General features: G+C 47.5%; 1 protein-coding gene across 1 annotated transcript in view; it reads left to right on the forward strand.

The window, feature by feature from the left end:
• LOC115330727 (inner centromere protein A) overlaps positions 1-20,613 on the forward strand; it is a 35,261-nt gene that overhangs the window by 7,961 nt on the left and 6,687 nt on the right. Inside the window, exons 3-11 of the mRNA XM_029992721.2 lie at positions 2,513-2,575; positions 6,540-6,683; positions 8,479-8,562; positions 10,163-10,403; positions 11,840-12,403; positions 13,186-13,278; positions 16,442-16,596; positions 19,598-19,753; positions 20,520-20,610. Of these exons, the coding sequence (XP_029848581.2) occupies positions 2,574-2,575; positions 6,540-6,683; positions 8,479-8,562; positions 10,163-10,403; positions 11,840-12,403; positions 13,186-13,278; positions 16,442-16,596; positions 19,598-19,753; positions 20,520-20,610 (1,530 nt within the window). The 5' untranslated portion in view covers positions 2,513-2,573. The remainder of the gene's footprint in view (positions 1-2,512; positions 2,576-6,539; positions 6,684-8,478; positions 8,563-10,162; positions 10,404-11,839; positions 12,404-13,185; positions 13,279-16,441; positions 16,597-19,597; positions 19,754-20,519; positions 20,611-20,613) is intronic.

Genomic DNA, 20,613 nt, shown 5'->3' on the forward strand with positions numbered 1-20,613 from the left:
AGCAGCAACTGGCTCGGATTTCAGGTGCTTCGTGGTGTATTTCCGAGGTTACTCCTTGTGGCACTCGGTCGTCTTGCGGTTGTTCTGCCAGGCTCGGGTCAGGACTTTGCCTACGGCTCGACAGGGGTATAAGACGCAGGATAGTCCGCCAGCCGTGTCCCATTATCGGGTAACTCGGCTGAAGAGCCGCCGGGTTCACACAGAGTGAAGGGCTACGGGTAAAGTGCCCAGCACCTCCACCTGAACATACGATTACAGCTGAGCATGACCTGCAATGTCCCAGAATAGTGAATATTGATAGAAGATTGGACTGGAACAAGGATCCGTGAAAGTATAACAAAACTAGCAAAAGAGAATCAATCCTGACCACTGAAGAAGCTGCATTGCTATAGTGGCATTCTGTCCGAATAAATCCTCTCCTTCGGGGTGTGGCGACTGCCGTGGACGAACTGAACTGAAATGGATGTGGGACTACTTTTCTGGTAATGAGCCACTGCAGACTGTTGCCACAAAGCGGCGTGAGCTGGGTACGTAACACGCTCGGTGAAATGTCCGGACAGCTTGCAATTCGCGTAACGAGTGTGGATGAAACGTTTGTGTTGACGAAACGTGCGATAGACCAGCGGGATCAATACCAACTGCAACACCTGTGCTCCGTGAAAGTGCACGTCTACGCCGGAACAATTTCGGAAGCAGCACAGCATCATTCAGCAGGGCACGGGAACTACCAGCTTCAAGGCAGCCTTCCGGTGCGCCGCACAACCGAAGTGAGCCCTCGGTCATTTGATCGAAGCTGCACCGCGATTGCACAACGCCAAGCACGACTCACGCAATTTCCGTCGCTAAACTGTGCATCCAAATATATTGCACACGCTTCACTGCAAACCTCGAAGATTCCGATGGTCAACGAGAGCACAGAAACGTCGCCTTAAATTTTATCCTAGCGGTATCCGAATCAATCCGAGGTCCGAGCAACGTAGGTCAGATTGTCTCTTCCGTGGCAATATCCCGGTCGGTCACCAGCGAAATGCACACCGTTTCTCCGTATTTTCACGTTATACCTACGTCAAACACCACGCTGAACTCTGAACTCGCTTTCGACCGGCCTCATATGACGGCTTCCGCGTCTGAAATCAACTCGCCGAGACGAACGACAACCAACAAAGCATCCGACAAGCTCCGGCCCAGCTGGGGCCAGCCGCTTCATGGGCGCTGCCATCTTTCCTGTGACGTCACGTATTTGGTTTGGTCATGTGACGTGTGGTCAAATTTGCGTACAATGGCAGCCTCCTTATGGGGGTCACTTTCGAGTGCAGACCGGAACCCCGGTTTATCGCTCTAAGCCCCTCTACCTCGTTGGTAGATTTGCACAAAAATCAGTAGATTCCACGAAATATGTGTTTTGCCATGTTTTGCTATCTCCATTAATACACACTTCGAATTAATAGTATAGAGTAACAAATAACATGGTAATAAACACAAATAAAAATGAAAGACAAAAACAAGACCAGTTCTCCAGTAACTTTATATGAAGGAGAAATTAAAATGGCACCATAAATGTTTTTGTTTTAGTCATTATTGACTATTTCGAGGATTATTCTTTGAAATCGAGACTGAGCGCACTTTTGGGATCACAGATGAAGGCGACAGTGCGACGTTCACCTGTCGCTATTATTGAAACGAAACCGAAACAAGACGCTCCGGCAAGTGCGCGCGAACATGTCCAATGAAAGTCCTCTGCATGCTGCCATCTTTCCTTACTGGGCTGTGGAAGGTTTTTGAAGCAACGCTGTTGGTCCGGAGCACTGTTGAGGCTACGCGTCGTCTGCTACGGGCTTATTTCTTTTTCGCCTGACCCAAAGTTTGCGTTCAAACGTGGAGAAACTTCATTCGTTAGCTTTTTAAGCCACCGAGGAATAGAATTATATCATTTTCTTGCCACAGCCTGCCAAATAAAAGAAAGTAACTGAAATTCGGATGTCGATCCCATGCATTCCGCCGTACGAATTAATGAAAATTGCGGCTCTCTCCGCTCAAGTCGGAGCTATTTTAGTAGATTGTATCGGAGCAGCCGAGAGTTCAGGCGCATGCGCAAACACCTCTCGCTCTGCGCCGCGGGCTGATTGGCTCACTCGGGAGAGGGGCGTTACGGCGAGATCATAGACTAGCCAAACTCTCTCCATATATGGCTCTCGCCCGGATGTCACCGTCGAACCTGCCGAACCTGCTCTGGATGAATAGATAGATGAATATACGGCTACGTCACTCGAATAGGACGGGCTTCTGGGCCATCTAGCCAGTGCTTCGTTTTTAATTCTGGGACATTATGAGTTTCCTTTGATAGGCGACACTGGGAACTGAAGGAGCCATATAATAAATTTTTAATATGTTTACTAAAAAAAGTCAGTAGATTTTCCTGTTTTTCAGTGAATCAGTAGACCCGGAACGAAATCAGTAGATCTACTGATAAATCAGTAGACCTGGCAACACTGGCTCTAGTTTGCACGTCGTGGTTTGCACGAACGCCTTTTCTGAGCCCCCACAACGGTTGTCCCGCCGGTCCGGACGTTACGATGTAAGCTGGCATTTTTTGTTTCCTAACTTAACATTTGAGGCTTTTTGTGTGTTGTCCCTTTTTTCGTCTGTCGTCTCCGGTTTTTCAAAAATGTGTAACATCAATCATGATGTAGAATACTCGAGACTCGTAAAAGCTGGGAAACTTGGTCGAAAAAGAAAGACAGGTGAAAAGATCGTCTCAAACTCAGCTACTGCGTTTATTTCCTCAAAGCCTCATATATTCATAACCTAATCACCGACCACCGACGTCACAAAGTCAATCTTTGTTATACAATCCTACCGACACTGGTCTTCACCTCAACCGTAAACGGTGACATCAATCCCAAACTGAAAACTTGGGACCTTGAACAAAACAGACACAGCGACCCACTTCCTTGCAGCCGGAGACTGAAAGGGCTCTGCTTTATCTAAACGAGAACCGATATGTCCTCCACTGAACCTCTGCCCGCAAAATTACACATTGCACGTTAACTTACAAAAAAAAAAAAAGTTGACAAAGACATTACATTTTAAGAAACTTCTTGGAACTACTTCCGAGTTGCAATAAAGCATGGCTGATACAGTTACCGAAGGATTTGATACGAACTGTCTCTTTTATAGACGCTGTCAGCGTGGCCTCCGCGATCTGCTGCCGGCGGCGCGCGCCGCCGGCAGCAGATCGCGGAGGCCACGCTGTCAGCGAGTCAGTTACTCGAGCTGCCACCAGTCGCCGCGCCCTTCGCGCGCTTCCCGGGCCGCCATAGCCGACCTTCAGTTCCTCGCCGTTGCTCCGCGTTGTGTGCTGCACAGGCCACTACCGGGGCTTCGTTTTCGTGTTCATTTACGTTCCGCGTTGAAATCTTGCACTTTCTTTGGGTCTTTTCGCTATTTAGAACTTTCATTTAATCATTTGATATTTATATTTCGACATAGCTCTTGTATTTTCTTTTTTATGGAATGGAATCGGACAGCGAATGGGTCGACGATACTTACGAGGCGTCAATGACCATGTAAGTTCATCCCATTCTTACGTTTTTGTCGCTAATAAAGGGCAGTCAACACTATTGCGACATATGCTAATTGCAACTGACGCATAAGGCTATCGCAGTCGTGCTTCTCGCTGCATGTGCGCGCTCGTTTCCGTAAAGCCGACCCGCATGTCAGCGATTTAGCGTGCGACAAAACGAGCGACGGAGATTTTTTTTATTTTTTTTTATTTACAAATACTGTCGCCTGTTGCATCGCTCGTTTTTTGGGGGGGTTTTTAGAAAACGTCGCTCACCGTCTTGGTCGCTTGCTCCGTCACTTCCATGCGGTTTGCCTCGTCGCGCGACTGATTGAGCGACAGAAAAGCGGGTCGCTGTCGCTTATCTGGTCGCTCGCCAAATTGCCTACATGCGGTTTATACTCAATTAATCTCCATGCACACAGCAATGAACCATTGGCGCCTCGATAATAAGTATAAACCGCGTGCAAGCGATTCGGCGAGCAACGAGACAAGCGACGGTGACCCCCTCGCTGTCGCTCGGGCAGTCGCGCGACGAGGCAAACCGCATGGAAGCGACGGGAGCAAGCGACCAAGACGGTGAGCGACGTTTTCTAAAAACCCAAAAAACCGAGCGATGCAACAGGCGACAGTGAGAAATCTTCGTCGCTGACTCTCGTCGTTGTCGCCGTCGCTCGTCTCGTCGCACGCTAAATCGCTTACATGCGGGTCGGCTTTACGGAAACAAGCGCGCACATGCAGCGAGAAGCACAACTGGATAGCCTTACTGCGTCAGTTGAAATTTGAATATGTCGCAACGGTGTTGACTGCCTTTATTAGCGAGAAAAACGTTAGAATGGGATGAACTTACATGGTCTCTGAAGCCATAATCGTGTATCGTCGATCCGTTCACTGTCCGATTCCATTTCATAAATAAGAAAATACGAGAGATATGTTGAAATATAGATATCAAATGATTAAATGAGAGCCCGAAATATCGAAAAGACCTAAAGAAAACACACGATTTCAACGCGGAACGTAAAAGAACGCGAAAACAAAGCTCCGGTAGGGGCCGGTGCAGCACACAACGCGGAGGAACGGCGAGAAACTGAAGGGCGGCTATGGCGGCAGGGTCACGTGACGCCAAGATGGCGGCGCCCATGAAGTGTTGCCTGAAAGGGTCTATAAGCCTCTTAGTGTTGTTGCACTCTCTGTGCACAATGCCAGTTTGTGGCCAAAGTGCCGTACAATCGTTGCACTCACTAATGTGTTTAGCAATCTCTAAACCAGCTTGCCTGCCTACTCACTCGATCTTCAACCAACCTTGAAGCCTGTCATCTCGCTCTCCCGTATTTTTCTAAACTGGGCGCTGCACTAATCTCGATCCCCTTTTGTTGTCCGTGATGAAGTGAAGTTTTTGCAAGGAAGCATCATCCTCTTCGTCGCAAGTAAATATCATTATATGTTGTTTTTTCTTGTTTTTCTTTTTTTAATTCTAGTTCATTTAGTTTATTTATTGTCATTAAGGGCCCTTGTGGGCACTCCTTTCTTTCTTCGTTTTATCTTAGTTTGGGTGTTTACAGGCCTTCGGGCATGTGTTTTGGCCTTTTTGCATTTCTCCCGGCACTTTTGAGCCATTCGCACGACGCGGAGAGCTTTTGCCATTTGGGTCACCCTTTTCGGATGGTGCGTGTATCACTGGGGTGCGTGATTTTATAGACGCGCTTCAATGATCAGAACTGGACCTAAAAATGACTGAATACACAGCATATATTTTACATTGGGACTGGAAAAGAGCTCCTTCAGTGCTAAAAATAATTCCCCCCCCCCCCCCACCCCAAGAACAAATCCTGGCTACATGCCTGGCCCATGGGCCAGGCATGTAGCCAGGACACTCTTTTTTCTGCAGTTTGTTCTCAATTTGGTTCCAAAGCCACTTTAGGAACCCGCTGAAAAAACACGGGGAGTTCTTTTTTCCCCGGTGATGGTGGGACTTAGAATGCCATGCACGCTGGGGAAGGACAAACAAAGCTTTCAAACAAAACACAAAGGCAGTCAAAAAGGCAATGCCTTCGGATTTTGGAGTGGCGACCAACACTTTCGGTAACGCGTTTCGTGAGGCAACAACTTCAGAAAAAACTGATTGGGTGAGTGAGCGTGGGACGCCTGAAAGGACCACTGATCCCATGTCGCAAAGGACCTTGATTTGTGGTAGAGCAGGAGAGATAGTTTGACCCAAAACCCCCTACTTTCAAAATATTTCGATGGCTTCTATAGTCACTGGTAGAACGAAAAGTGCAGGGCGTGCTCTCAGATGCCTGGACTCTAGCATACGCTCATCGCCTACTGCCATGCTCTGGCTACGTGAACATGCTTGAGGCTGATGAGACATTGAAGTCTTGCTGAAGGTAGAAGGCTTCCCCTGGAGACAGGACAACTGTGTGGGCCTCTCTGCCGGTCTGATCCTGTCAGTAACTAAAATGTGAACCACACACACATTTGTTTGTTGTTTTTATGTAGATGCATTACATACTCTGCAATGAAGGAGAAAAGAAGGAAGCGCCCAACAACATACTTTATAAAAATGCCACTAAACCAGCCATATCTTCCTGTGAACAAGTCCCTTTATGAAGAGACAGAATCCAGAAAAGAAAATGTCCTGGGAAGAGGATTGGTTGTACAGCCTGCAGTGTGCCTGTTCATTAATCTTCAGCACTGTCGGCTCATAATTCCAGGTTCCGGTGCTTGCCTATTGAGCGACCAGCGAGAATCGGAAGTTATTTGAGGTATTAAATGATCTAGGACACTTACACTTCTTAAACTGCTTTGGTACTGCAGAGGGAATTTTGTAGAATAGATTTTGAATGCCCTCCTCTTAAACAGTGTGAAGAGAGGGACAGGTGACCAAATACTGTCGCACCGCAGTTTTGATGGATGGACGCAGTTACTTGGAGAGCCTTGAACTGGTGATAGATATCTTTTTTTATTTGTAATCTAGGGCTGCCAGGCTTCAAATCATGGAGAGACTCCACAAGGTCGATGACCAGTTGGACGTCTACTACCGGTCCATGGCGAATTCTTACCAGTGCATCGAAGCGGAGCTGAGTGCTCTCCTGCGTGACATTGAGGAGCAGGCAGCAAGGTGAGTGTCGGTTTCACGGCTGGTTGGGGGCTAGCGTTTCTGCCCGGATTGTGCAGTGTGGACGTCGAATTTAAATTTAACCATGCTTGTCCTTTAGACTGGATGGATGGATATGGATAAATCGTTTTGATTGGGCGGTGGCTCGTGCCGCCTGGGCCCATGTGCAGAAAGCGCCATATAGCCCTGTTGCTCTCGGCCAGGGGGTGCTGTAGCGTTCACGAGGCGCGATTACAACAGAGGCGCCTCCGCTAGCGTCCCCGAAACGTGACCATTTAATGCTGACGTGAGGTGGCGTCCCAGCGTCCCATGATGCACCTTCCACGAGCGTAAACGGGCGTCTGCGAACGTCGTTTTTCAGCGTCTGCTTACGGTTCATGCACACTGACAGAGCGTTTGAAAAGATAAAACGCTACGCACAGCGGAAACGCGACCTAAAAATATATGATGCTGCTCGCCAGGGCACTGTTCAAAACTTGAGAGCTATGGGTCTATGGTGTAGTCTTGCTCAGCTGTCAGGTTTCCCCCACATTGGGGGGGGTTTCTGTACCGATAGTTTCGCCCGTGAGACATTGGTACTGGTAATGTGGGAGTCATAGATATAAACTATAATCGCACACTGCCAGTCCAGTTTGAACCCTTCGCGCAGCATCTTTGATGAAGACTGTTCACTTACCTGGATTGTCCAGTTCCTTGACGAGTCATGCGACCTTGATGCTGACAAATCCTTTTCTGCAATCTCACCACCGGCTTTCTTTTCTTCGTTGCACCAAAGCCAAACAGCAACCCGTGGAATGCAGAATTGCTTTGTCCTAATATCGTGAAAACCAAGTCGAATTCAGACGCACCTCTTCGCAGACGGAAGACAGCGAAAACCCTCCATTGTGGTGGCTCCAAATGGCACAATGATAATAGCCTACAGGAATTTCGCGTATAGCCCATTCACATGCCATTACTGACCACTTTGTTCGTCGCGATCTGTGCCATACTTGCGGCAGCCTTATGGTGGCTGACAGACAGCAAGCAAAAGTGCGGAGACCCGCTCAAGTGGATGACCCTAGAGCCACTAAGACAAGCTTCAGGGTAGTGACACTCTGGCCATTTGGTGCCTGGGGTTGCTGTTGTCAGTTATCCGAAATCTCGGAACGCTCTTCCGTCCTCTAGAAAGGTGAAGCGGTCTGCTACGGAGCAAAGTAATGTCGCCCGAGCTTCCCGCCACCGTATCTGCAGCTCGCAAAGTGGTGCCTTTGTGTCGTAGCCTTCGCTGATTCTGCCTGCTCTGTACAAGGCATCAAAATGGCAGTGCCTACAAGGTGCAATGGGGAAACGGAGTGCCGCTACTCTAAGCGCAAGTTATTTAGTGACTCCAGGTATTCCTAGGGTTCGTGCACTGGAAGTGCCGGCTGAATGTAGAGCATGACGGGTTGGGGTTGTACTCCTCTTACAAAGCAGCTATTTATTGTCGCCATCGAAACTGAAACAATGTAAGCGGCGAAGAAAATGCCACCTGTCGCCGACGACGATGAACGTTTCCATTTAAATAGCATTTCTGCCACCGCCAAAAGTTGGCACGGCATAGTTTGGATTGCTGTTTGAGCCACTAGAGTGGTTTGAATTTTGGAAGCTGTCTGTTGAGTGATGAGTACAAAGGTGGAAGATGGCAGGGGTCGAAATAGGGGCGACCCCTTGGAGATTGTCGGCATTCGCAGCGGTCGTTTTACCGAGTGACTCGGCTTCACGATGAGACCGACTGCTGGCAACTGATGCCCTTCTGTTATTTTTTGGTGTGCCTTCTTAGGAACGTTAAAGCCGGGGCTCCAAAATCAAAAAAGAAGTTGAAGCCCAAAGTGAAGCAGGAGAAGCGATCGTCAGGCCCAGCCAGGTGACACTATTTTGTTACTCTTGCGCAATTTCTCCGCGTGTGTGTGTTCTTCCGTGTGTGGTTTTTATCCTACCTTCACCCTTCATTTTATTGCATCTTCATAATAAGCTTCTGGCATTTTCCTTTTTTTTTTTTTCTTTTTCCCCCACACGAAACAGCAAATGATTACAACCTAGCGCAGTACACCGGGTGTCTAGCGACCAGGAAAACCAGGAATTGTCAGGGAAATTTTAACTACTGGAAAAAATCGGGGAATTGCCAGGGATATTGTCAAAAAGCCAGCCCAGTCAGGGAAAATAAGCCGGAAATGCCATCAAGTGCCTTGAGCTAAGACTTCAGGACTTGGGGGCAGAAAAAATGGGCAAAAAGTTCTGCTTAGAGCGAAGCGCGAGCTCTGCTTACCCGATGTAGAATGTGCTACTTGACGCAAACGGAACAGCCGACAAATCCAGTCCAAGCCTTGGATTGGATTGAGGGCGCAACACTAGGCTAGATCCAGTTAGCGCTACAAGATTTAGTAACAAATGGAAAAGCCGCAGACCCCAATCTAATCCAAGCCTTAAGCCGAAAGTATTCGAAAGTGTGCACCTGGCGGCCATGGTGCCATTCGGTTATTGACGTGTGTTGTGCGGTTGAACGTCAAATTTCCGGAAGCAGCCTTTTCACTGACTATGTCGGCGGCAAGAAAGTGCTCCTTTAATCCGGGCTGGACAAACCCGAATTTTTCGGAATATGCAAGTTGGATTAAGCCCCTGCAAAATTATCCTCACAATGCTCAATGCCTTGTGTTGTAATGGTCTTGCATATTTAATTGGCTCTAGGTGGTCAGGGAATTCCACCTGAAATTGTTAGGGAAGACCTGGAAAAGTGAGGGAATTATAAAATAATAATTGGCTAGACACCCTGAGTACATGTTTTGCACGTGACGGCGTGGCGTCATACCAGCTGCCATTGCTTTGTGCCATGCTCCTGTGCCCGTACCTTCTGCAGCATGCATTTCGCACCGTCAAATTTGTTCTTCTCGATGGTGAGACATCAACTCCGTTGAAGTACAAAATATGCGTGCCTACGACTGGTGTGATGAATAGTGCTTCTCCTGGACACAAACTTTGCGAGCGGATACCGAAATGCGTATCGCTTAATGATAAAAGCAACTACGCTGCAGAAAATAAGGCAGCTCTTCCAGAGACTGTCGCCACTGCTCGGTGTAAGTTTACCAACCTCGCCTCCGAAGTCTTTTTGCCACCCTGTTCAGTGTATGATTACGGCTGCGTCGCTGTTATCTTCCTAGATACGACAGTGCAAACCACAGCAGAGGGTGCTGTCTATATTCGGTGTAATGGAAAACATGTGAGGCTCATTGGAATGTGATTGTAGAACATGCTATAAAAGCAAGCTTTGTGTAAACGCAACAAAAAAATGGACTCGAAAGGCAGCATTTTTGTTTTTATGTTGCACATAAGCTAGAATTGATCATTGCATCCATACTGCAAATGTAACACTAGAAGAGAACACTGCTGTGAGCTACCAGACTGCGCCAGTGGACAATGCAGGAACTCTTGCTGTATTTTTGCGTAATGAGTCCTGTGCGTTGTTCCAGGCGTTCGTCGTTGCGGCGCACAGTGCGAGCTAGCGCGAGTTTGACCAAGAAGAGCAGTGAACCGCGAAAGGTGAAGGTGGAACCGGTGTCGCCCCCTTCGTCGGACACGGACATGGGTCAGGAAAACGTGGACCCTCGCGGCGGAGCCTCGGACCAGACGGAGACCGCAGCGGTCGAGACCATCACACCTGTACAGGCGGCAACCCCGGTGGCGCAGACATCTTCTCGGTTGCAAGGGACGGTACGTGCCCAATGGCTTCTTCTTGGGCACTCAAAGCTTGGAGCCAATTGCTCCTTCCAAATAACTTTTTAGTTATTTGGAAGGAAGGAACAACTCATGTTGGTTTTAAATTTTTTGTATTGATTGTTTACACACCTGGGATTAATTTTGTCCCTTTTTTTACTAAAGCATTGTTTATATCTTTTGTAACAGTTTCAAATCTTGGGCAAATTTTTTTTTTATTCTAGCACCTTCCAATTTGCAAGTAGGGCAGTTTACTGTTTTTTGTTCTTTGCACTGTCCAGTCGAAATTCAATGTGACAACATTTGGAGAAAACTGGTCTACTCAAGTTTGCAAGTGAATGTTTTCATACCCTCTCTTCAGCCAAAACCTGCTGTAAGTTAGTGTTGAACTGTGCTCGCTTGGTGGAAAAAACTTGCCAGACTAGCTTGGCCGGAGTAGCACCATGCGATTCACATTCAGATTGAATAAACGGGCTCGGGAGCTAACGTCCTTGCATATCTATGTCGGTACAGTCTTTCATAATACCCCTTTGCTGAGGCAGTTTATGCAGCTGTGCTGGGCATGCTTTAGCCGGAGGCACTCTCTTTTAGGAGAAGGAAGAAAACAAAGGTTTGTTTATGCCATCACCCCATGCAATTGGAGCCTGACCAGAGCAAATCCACCATGGCCGCATAGAACTGCCTCATCCAATAGGTCTTTCGTATTGTTAGAGACTACTTTGAGTGAACTGCACCTGGATAAAAATACCCTTTTGGCGAGTATAATACAATCTTAAGAATAACGCTCCTAGCTGTCGAGAGATCCTTTATGGAGATGGAGAAGCAAATGTTTAGGGCTGACGTTTTTGCCGGGCATTGCAGGAAAGCAGTTCTTTAATGCATGAGTTTTTAAAGTGTGTATCCAGTGATTCTCCAGGGTAGGTACCCTTATGGGTTTCCCATGCTGTGAAATTTACTTAAAGACCGACGACCAGACCCGAGATTCTGCAAGGCAGAAGATCCTCCTCACCATAAGGGAGGAAGAAACAGACGACGGTGGGCAGGGTGGAAGGGGGAGATGAGGAAGATGGGGGAAAATGAAAAGCGTAAACTGGTCGTCGGTCTTTAACCACCCGTCCTCCAAGCAAAGCGTTTTCCAGATTGAGCACTACTTTAGCAGGTCTCGGCCATCCATTGCCACATGACTGTTTACAAGGTCTCTGAGATCCTGCACCGCTTTATTGGATCAGTGCCGAGACTGGGACGGGTTCTTCGAGGTCAAAAAGATATAGAACCCCTCCACCTTTGGAATGAGCAAAGCTACGCCTGGCCCCGAATGTTTCAGTCTCTGACCTTACAAAGAATCCATCAACAACCAACATATCGTCAGTACTTTCAAGTATGGTGGCAAGTTTTGCGCTTGCTACATTGTGTCTAATCCCGCACGTTTGCAGCCCCTCATGACGCGATCCCAAACGCGGCAGCTTCAGAACGCCCAAGGGAACGCCCAGCACACGGTGCCAGACAGTCCCAAGGCCCCGCCATGGGCGTTGCCGAAGGCAATGCGAGCCCTGCAGCTCGGCTCGCCTGCTAAACACACTCCAACGAGGATGCGCCAGTTGTTCTCGCCCTATGCCAAGTGCAGCGTCCAAGAGAAGGTTCGGGCCTTCGAGCAGAAGCTTGTCAAGCATGTGCAACCAATCCTGACTCCATCCAACGGAAAACCATCAAAGGCTACACCAAAGGCCACCGCAGTTCCCACGCCAGTCGCAACTCCATCAACCATTACGCGTAAGGCTTTGAAGAGGAAGTCTTCCTCCGCCGAAAAACGGGTCATGCGGAGCTCCACGGCGTCGCAGCTGGAGGAGAATGAGAAGCAGGCTGCCGAAGATTTGTCGTCGACGTTAACGTCGGGAGGTGAGGACGACAGCGATTGGCAAGATTCGCCGGTGGTCAAAAAGTTTGCCCTGCCACCGAGCAGGCCCAAGGTGGCTCGTGGCGACCCCGGAGCTAAGGCAGTGAGTGCAATGTCCTGTGGCATGCATTTGATTCTCTTAATCTTTTTTTTTTTCTTTCACCTGCTTTGAATATTGTGGCATAAATTTGATTGTCCTGCCAAACAAAACTGAGTGAACTTTCTTTTTTCCTGTTTTAAGCGTTGCAGTTGCCAGTTTTGCACATATTTTGTTAGGCACTTGGAAGTTTGGAACCTGAACTGCGGGTTGAACAATGCTTCAGTAGACCGATCTCGTCGAGCGTTCAACACGTGCGTAACACTGCCATGACTAGTTTACAGGAAACTGGCAACATTGCTAGAAGTGTCTCATGCCATCCCCATGCGCAGAGCAGTTGAAAAGGTCATGCACGTTCGAGATGACTAATTTCACCAACACATTACAGCAGCTTAATCCGAACTGGCTGGTGATATGTGCCTATTAGCTTCTTTTATAGCCAAAACATACCACAACATTGACCTATTCACCCGAACAATTGGTGATAGTTGCCCCTTTTGTCAGTTGTCTGACGGTTTGAAAGGAAGCCTTGGGACAGGTCCGCCGACCCAGCTTTTTGCCGAGACTAACGTGAATTGTCTGAGGACGTTTCAACCTTCGTAATTGAAGCTTTTCAGATGAATTCGAATAGACAAAACATTTCCTGGCAATTGTTTCCCAGATTTTTGTCAGTCTTATCCTTTGAAATCGTCGGAGACGAAAAGTCTCGAAGGATTTAGTTTCTTGGAGTTGTTTGCTCGAGTATGATAAGCAGAATCTGTCTCCATTCCTTCCCTGCAACTAAACAGGGCAAGGCCACCTCCAGCAAGGTCCTGGCTGTCCCCAAACCTGGCATATCGTCGATTCAGCTCGTGAAGCCCTCTACGAGCGAGCCTGGAACGGTGAGAAGCCATGCTCAATCATCCGGGATGTTTGTGGGGCTGCACACGAAGAGTGTCGTGCCTTAAAGTCTATTCACTCTATGCATCTTGTTGGGGAATCTTTTGGCACGAAGCTAGGTTTCGGGAAGCAGATTGCCCGTGTGAACGCAACCAAAAAGGTGGCACACCTCCAAAAAAAAAGTGGCAAGTGTTCTTCACTTCTGGAGCAATTTTTTCCTGAAACCTCACCAATGCCTGTCAATCACCCGAAGGAGAAACGCAAATGCTGCCAATGGCCTCTCGACCTTTAAGGCGGAGCGAGTTTTTTGAGGAGTCAAATTTTTGGCCAATTCTGCATCGAATCCAAATCAAAAAAGAAAAGCAAACATGTTGGCGAGCAAGAAGCAAAAAAGCGGTTCATACGGGTGATGAGTGAATGACACTTTAGTAGTATGGGTTGGTGGTGCGGTGCTGATTCATCAACAGTCGCGATGAGTGCAAGTGTCGCATATAAACATGATGACTGTGGATAACTTTCTTTTAATGGTGCAAAAATATCTGAAACGCTTCAAGATAATCCGCCGGTTCTTTGACATTCGAAGTCTTTTCCAAGTTTGGCAGGACTAGTAAACCCGGTGAGCCGAATATGACGAAGTTTATTGAGTGGTATTAATAAAGCAGACTGTCTCTTCACACTGTGCATACTTCATATCATTTTGATGCGAAACTCTTGATATTCCCGGTGCAGATGACAAGGTTTGGCGAAATTCTCGTGAGTCCCTACGTCACAGGTTTCACGCGTCAAACTCTACGTGTGAACAGGCCGATTTTGCAATACAGTAAAACCTCGTTATAACAAAATGGGATATAACAAACTAATGGATATAACAAAGCAATCATAATTCCCCTTGCTTGCTAATAGTATGGAGAAATGGACATTGGCTATAACAAACTAATGGTTATAACGAAATAACTACGACCGCTCCTTCAACTTTGTTATAACGAGGTTTTACTGTATCTCAGTTTCGCTAAACTGTGGCACGTTGAAAAGATGCGTCGTGTGAGTAAGCCTTTAGGCTCTGGGGCCCAAGTTGCATACAGGGATGAGCCACTAAAGACCCAATGCCAGAGAAGACTATTCCCACACTGCAATCTGGCTACCAGTAGTAGACAGGTGCCATGCCAGGTTCATTTGGTGGCTGTAACCTAAAGACGCTTTGCAGCAGCTGTTCATGGGCGCCGCCATAAGTGACCTTCAGTTTTTGTTTCCTTACATTTTGATCACTTCCCTCCATCATTGCCCTAGCAGGACAGGCTTTTGCCATTTTAAATCCGACTGTGTCCTTCTCCCCAGCAATGGCCTTTGTGGAGGCTCCTCAAAGCGTGCTTCAGTGGCTTGATATCTCGGTAAGGCAAGACAAGGTCAGTAATGGCGGCTGGAATATAGCTCGTGTGCAAAGTGTCTATATTAATGCTACAATGTGTCCCAAGAAAGCAAAAAAACAATTTTACAGTGTTTTGTTCTTTTGCAAAAATAAAGTCTACATTGCCTAACACTCAATCTCAATCTCCACTTAAATATAGTGGTAGCGGTCCGTACCAGGTGCAAAAGAATGGTTCGTTCTGAAACTTCGGCATCTGGTTCGAACTTCTAGTGCTACATTTTAGTGGGAAATGAGCGTTCGACGATTCATAGTTCATTTTTGCAATTCATAAAACCCCAAATTGTTGGGGCGGACGCCCACATAATTTTGATCCAGATCCAGCAGCGTTTATTAGAATATGGGTTCTCTAGATGTACGCTGCGGTCAACCGAGTGCGGGTGATAGGCCCCCGATTTGCTGTCAGCCAGAGACAAAATGAGTGTTGTCGGAGGAAAACAACTGTGTGCATTGTTTGTCCACGGTATGTTAAAGGGGCCATGAAACAAATTTAGAACGCAGCTCTTAGGCACCCGTTTCGGGGTTGAGCGCCGTCATCGTCGGCGTAACAGCGCGTGTTGCATTAGGGGGCGCTTTCCCGCTATATTTAGCGGAGAAACTGACGTCATGACTTCGTGTCGCGTCACCCATAACAAGTTCAGCGGCAGGAGGATGGAAGGAAGAGGGGGGCATGCCCTCCCCTCCGTACCCTCTCCTCCTCCTTCTTAAGAGCTGCACTCTACATTTGCATTACAGAGATTTCTCAACGTCTCACTTTTTCTACTTTCGATTAATACTACTCAGAATCACAACCTAATGCTAATAACTGAATAAACATGCCTCAGTTTTTCTTTCTAAGCAAAGGCAGTCAACAAATAAATAGAGAAATATGAGCATGTTCATCCCCTCAATTTGGAGCCAGAACAAGCAGCCGTGGAGCCCGATGCCTACCCTATGCCGCCAACACTTAATCATAGCCACGCGCTGGAATCGGCAAAGTAGAAAATGCGTGCTGAGCTCCAGGCTTTGCTAGAGTTTGGCTATTCTCATCACTGCAGTGTTTGGACACGAGGCACTACCCGAGTGTCCACCAAGGCATTGATTGTCACGAGCCAGAGTCGTGCTCGCACAGTTCTTGTCTAATCCATGAGCCGCGCTTGACCGTCGTTGGACAGGTGGTTTTGATCCCACAATTACGTAGTCTAGCTTTTCAAAGTCAAAACTGAAAAAAAGAGTCCCCTTTTATCCTCGCAGTTTCACCGTAACCAAGAAGCTTCAGAATTTGTGCCGGTCCGCGTGAGTGTATTTGAGCCACACTAGGACCAGTATGCCTCTGTAAGGTCGTGAACTTTCCAACCGGATATTATTTCATGACAACGAGCCAACCTCCCCACCACTCGAAAGCAAGCTCCCTCACTCTGACCAATTTTCCAGAGGAGGTAACTGGCCGATACGTGCTTCGGCGTTGGGAGTTTTGTTTTCGTTACAGTCCGGTTCAAGTTTCAAATCTTAGTCTGTCTTTCCCTAACCGGGCAAGTCTCTGTTGAAGTTGTTTGCGTTCGTGTTTGTTTGTTTATTTATTTACCTATTTATTTATTTGTCTATTTATTTTTATACCTCGAACACTCGTTTGTGGGTGTTACAGGAAAGGTATGAACTACAATTTGTCAATTCTGTAAAGTATTACAAACAGTGAGAACAAAGCATTGCATGCACATAAAATCGAGAGGATAGCAGGTTTACCGTTAATTTCCCTCTCCTAGGGTCCGCCCTCTCGCCTGAACCCCGAGCAGCCTCGCAAGCGGCTCCACAGCAAGAGCCCGGATGTGGCGCGCAAGAGGATTCCCAGCAACAGCTCGGATTCTGAACAGCAGCGTAAGCAGGGCCTGCTGAAGATGAAGACCGAAGCCATGAAGAGGTAAGACTTTGTTTCCATGCGGCAAGCTTGATGCTAGTCACTTCTCTGTGTGGGGCTGCAGTCTTGCGGTGGCACATTTCCAAAGTGCTGTTCACGATTGGCAAGGTCTGGCCCTGCCGTCTCTGCCATGGTGCTTCACACTATCTGCAGATTGGATAGGAGTATACGATTGGACTATTGCCTCGTGCTTCACGTTACTGAAATTGGTGCTGTTAGTGTTTGTGTGCTGTCACGCATTCTGTGTAAAAGAAAGTTGATCTCTTAGTTTTGTTATTTTTAATAGGTTGCTTTTTTTTTTTTTTTTTTATGCTTGGTTTTTGTCAATTGTTGCGGTTGAAAAATCTGGCCAAAACTTGTCCTCAAACAGACTTTTAGGTGTCCACAGGAAGTTTTTTTGCGCTCACTGTGAATTACTTTTCGCATCCATCTGTCTGCTAGGCCAGCCGAGATGTTACGAAATGTGGAAGCCCTTTCAATATCATCTAAAAAAAACTGCAAATATAATAATGGGAGCCTGTAAAAGTTATCAGTCAAACAGTACTGCTTTCTGTGGGTTGCAGCATATAGTGTTCTCGCATGTTCTGCAACTGGAGATGTAAGGAGATTGCAGAATATTTTTATTCCCGGTAGTATGATCGCACTCGACTGAAACAAAGTGTCATGAGGTGGCTTGATAGAGTGGCTCGATCAGGTGGAGCCCTAGTACCCTCCGTACCAACACTCCTCAGATTGCCAAAACTTTCCTGATTTGCTGGATTGTTTTGTAGCGTAAGCTACACTAGCAGAGGTTGAGCAGTTTCGTGTGGCTCCTGCAGAGCCGTGCTGCGCATGCGCAAGGAGCAGTGACGTCATACGTGTCAGATCATGGCTCGCGCTGTCCAATTGTTCTGGGCGGCAGCTTAGTTGCTTGATACATAACAACATGGCGCACAGTATACCGTGTGTGTGTCATTGAAGCAGCAGTAAGCATAATAATCAAGCTAATCCTAGACAACCAGGAAAGCTAAGATTAACCAGCTGAACTTAAGCTTACACTACGTATATCCTGGCATAGCCGAGCTAAGCCCCTGCAATTTTTTATTTTTTAATTGGCTAATGCAACCTGATAGGTATTCATAGCTCCAGCAAACTAAAATTGCTGCGTTGTCTGCTTCTTGATTTAATGGCGCGTTCACACTGGAAGCGGATCTGCGCATTCTCAATCGCCACGCAGTTGGGGTTGAGCGGTTGAGCGCGTTTCTGCCAACAGGTTTGAAGCCCATTTGCCCCAACCACTATTGCGAAGCAGCAACCAATCGCAACACGACGCTGACGTGACGTTGGTGGCTTTCAAAACAAGATGGCATCTGTTGCTGGTGAGGCATCCAAGGCGCTGTAGTCCTAGCCTTGCAGCAGACAAATCGACGAAGAAATGTGATATTCATGGCTGGCGCTTGAATTTGCCACGAAAAGAACTGTCTCGTAATCTTAACGGGCTTCGCTTTGATGATTTGGTTCAGGCAACAGTTTGTTCATTTTTCGGGCTGCCAAAGCCCATGACTCGCTGCCTTGTTAGTCCTTGCCCGTAGAGCGTCGGTACCCGTCCCTGGTCGACTTTTGTCAAACTTTTGTCCAGAGCAATAAATGAAACATAAAGTTTTATTCTTCTAACTACTTTCAGTCTATCTGAATCATAAGCAGTCCACCAACTGTATGTTGGGTGGCAGTAGCACAACACTACCAAACCGCAATCTGTCTTTCGATTTAAAACTCGTTCTATTTATCTTTTTGGAGAAGTGCTCGTGTGACTGGGAGGGAGGCGGGGTAATGGGGGAGGGAAGGGTAGGGGAGGGAGCCGCGAGCCGCAGCTTGGCCACCCCTGCTCTATCCTATGGATCGAGAGTTTTTTGGTTTTTTTATGCAACTCGCTTTTTTCATTTTTTTTTTTTTTTTTTTTTTTTTTGTGTGTGTGTTTTGTTGTCGGCGCTCTGTGGAAGTCATGGCCAGGCGTAAACACGGCGGTGTTTGTGATCTTCACCAGCTCAGCTCTATTGTATTTAGCGGCTCTTAAAGGCTCTATTTGGTAAGGTCCCGTTTGTCACGGCCTTCGGTATTAGCAGAGACGCACGGAAATTTCAACTGGAGCTTAAGTTAGCTTATTTTTGTATATCAAATGATAGATATATCAGACTGTTTTACGATCCCCTTTGTATTCAATATATCCGGGTTCGACTGTATAGTTCCCTGAAGATGTAGCGGAGAGCAGCATTATTTGGGGTTGGGACGGTTTTGCGTTTAGGTATGAACTTTTTGATGTGGAACCGCCGCTACTCATGTACAGGGGCAACTCTTAAAGAGGCGGTGCAACGATTTTCAGACTTTGGCCAATTAACTGCGGAAATTAATCTGCGTCGCCTATGGAACAAAGTGTGGAAAACAGTATTTTCTTGTGAGCACTAGTTTTTATTTTAAAAAATGAAACAAATTGAAGGTCAAAATCCCTCTCGACTCTCCACGTCGCCTTTCGATTGGCATACTCTAAGGGATCACATGGTTTCCCCTTGGATTCTCTCTTTAGAGGTCCAGCTGCTTCCTCCACAATTGTCGACTTTGAAAGCATTACCTTCGTCGAAGGTCGCGGAGAGCGATCAACATTAAAGACGGTTAGCCCCGGGGCTGACGGCGAGTGTAGCAGCAGAGGGGGACAGGTTTTGCTCACCTCCGCGTATCCCCAGAGTATGTCACACATCGGTTCTGTTAAACACGACAAGCGGCTGCAGATCGGCAAATATTTTGTTTTCTTTTTTGCAATTATGCACCGTAATGGCAGTTTTTCGGAACAAGTTTCGGGGCGTTTTTGGTCCCTTGTGCTTGGATAAGCAATACAAAAAATACAAATTTCCAATTCTTTCATCACTAAAATCGTTGCACTACCCCTTTAAAAAGGCTAATAACCTCGGAGATATTGAGTGTCTCGGCGTCTGAAGGTACACCGGGTGATGTTCCTCCTCCGGCTTTGCAGGGATCACGAGAAGAAGCTGGCACAGGTAAATGCGGCTCGCCAGCAGAGAGAGGCAAGGAGGCTGGAGGCGGATAAACTTCGAGCACTGAAAGAGCAAGAAAAGGAGGAGGAGCGGCGGAAGAAGCGGGCCGCCTTTCACCAGTGCAAGCAGAGCGAGTGAGTACCCTGCTGGCAAAGGCTGGCTTCTCCGCCCTCTCCTCTGAACGCTGGTTGGCACGGCCTTTCTAAGCGTCCGACCCTCGAGGAGAACCTGGAGCTATTTATCGAGACCTTGAAAATGAGTCAAATAGACTGTACTTAGTGTCGTCTTACGATGGACCATAGTGGACGCTACGAGCCATCCCGGCCAATCCAGCGCAGTGAAGATATCACGTAACTGGGTGCCCCTCTCGAAGGTCACGTGGCACTCAATCAGCATTGGATTGGCTGGGATGGTTCCTAGCGTCCGCTGCGGTCTGTCGTAAGGTGGAATGAAGTATAGACAAAGTTGAGGAGAGCCACGCAGGACAGCCCGTGTGGCTATTCACATCCTGTGAGATTCTCTTTATAGCGCCTTTCCTGCGTGATTCTCTTTGACCTTGACTGTTGTAAACTGCGAGCAGCTTACAACGGATGGCATTTTCTCCCCAAATGTGCCACCTGTTGGCAACAAGTTCACTTTGAGGGGGCCACCTGTTTGTGCAACATCGTAGAACGTCGAATCTTTTGGTGTCCTGAATGTCCCGTATTGACTGCCTTCTCCTTGGCAGTGTAGTTGCACTTGCTTGCCACGTAGAGCTTGCATCTTATGAATGGCAGCAGTGTCGGTCGAACTGCTTCCCAGTGGCCCTCTTGAGCCACTCATGAATTTGCTTATTCGCCAGATGTTTGTTTGTTGTTTGTGTTGCTCGTACACAGTCAAGTAATTGCATGCATGTTTCAGTCGCAGCTTAGACGTCGCAACGCTGGCAGCCACGCACAAGCGGAAAGCGGAGTCTCCCGCCATGAGCCTCCATCCCAAGTTTTTGTCCCCTGTG

Source organism: Ixodes scapularis, unplaced genomic scaffold, assembly GCF_016920785.2.
Source record: "Ixodes scapularis isolate PalLabHiFi unplaced genomic scaffold, ASM1692078v2 ptg000105l_1___fragment_1__unscaffolded, whole genome shotgun sequence".
Taxonomy (NCBI): domain Eukaryota; kingdom Metazoa; phylum Arthropoda; class Arachnida; order Ixodida; family Ixodidae; genus Ixodes; species Ixodes scapularis.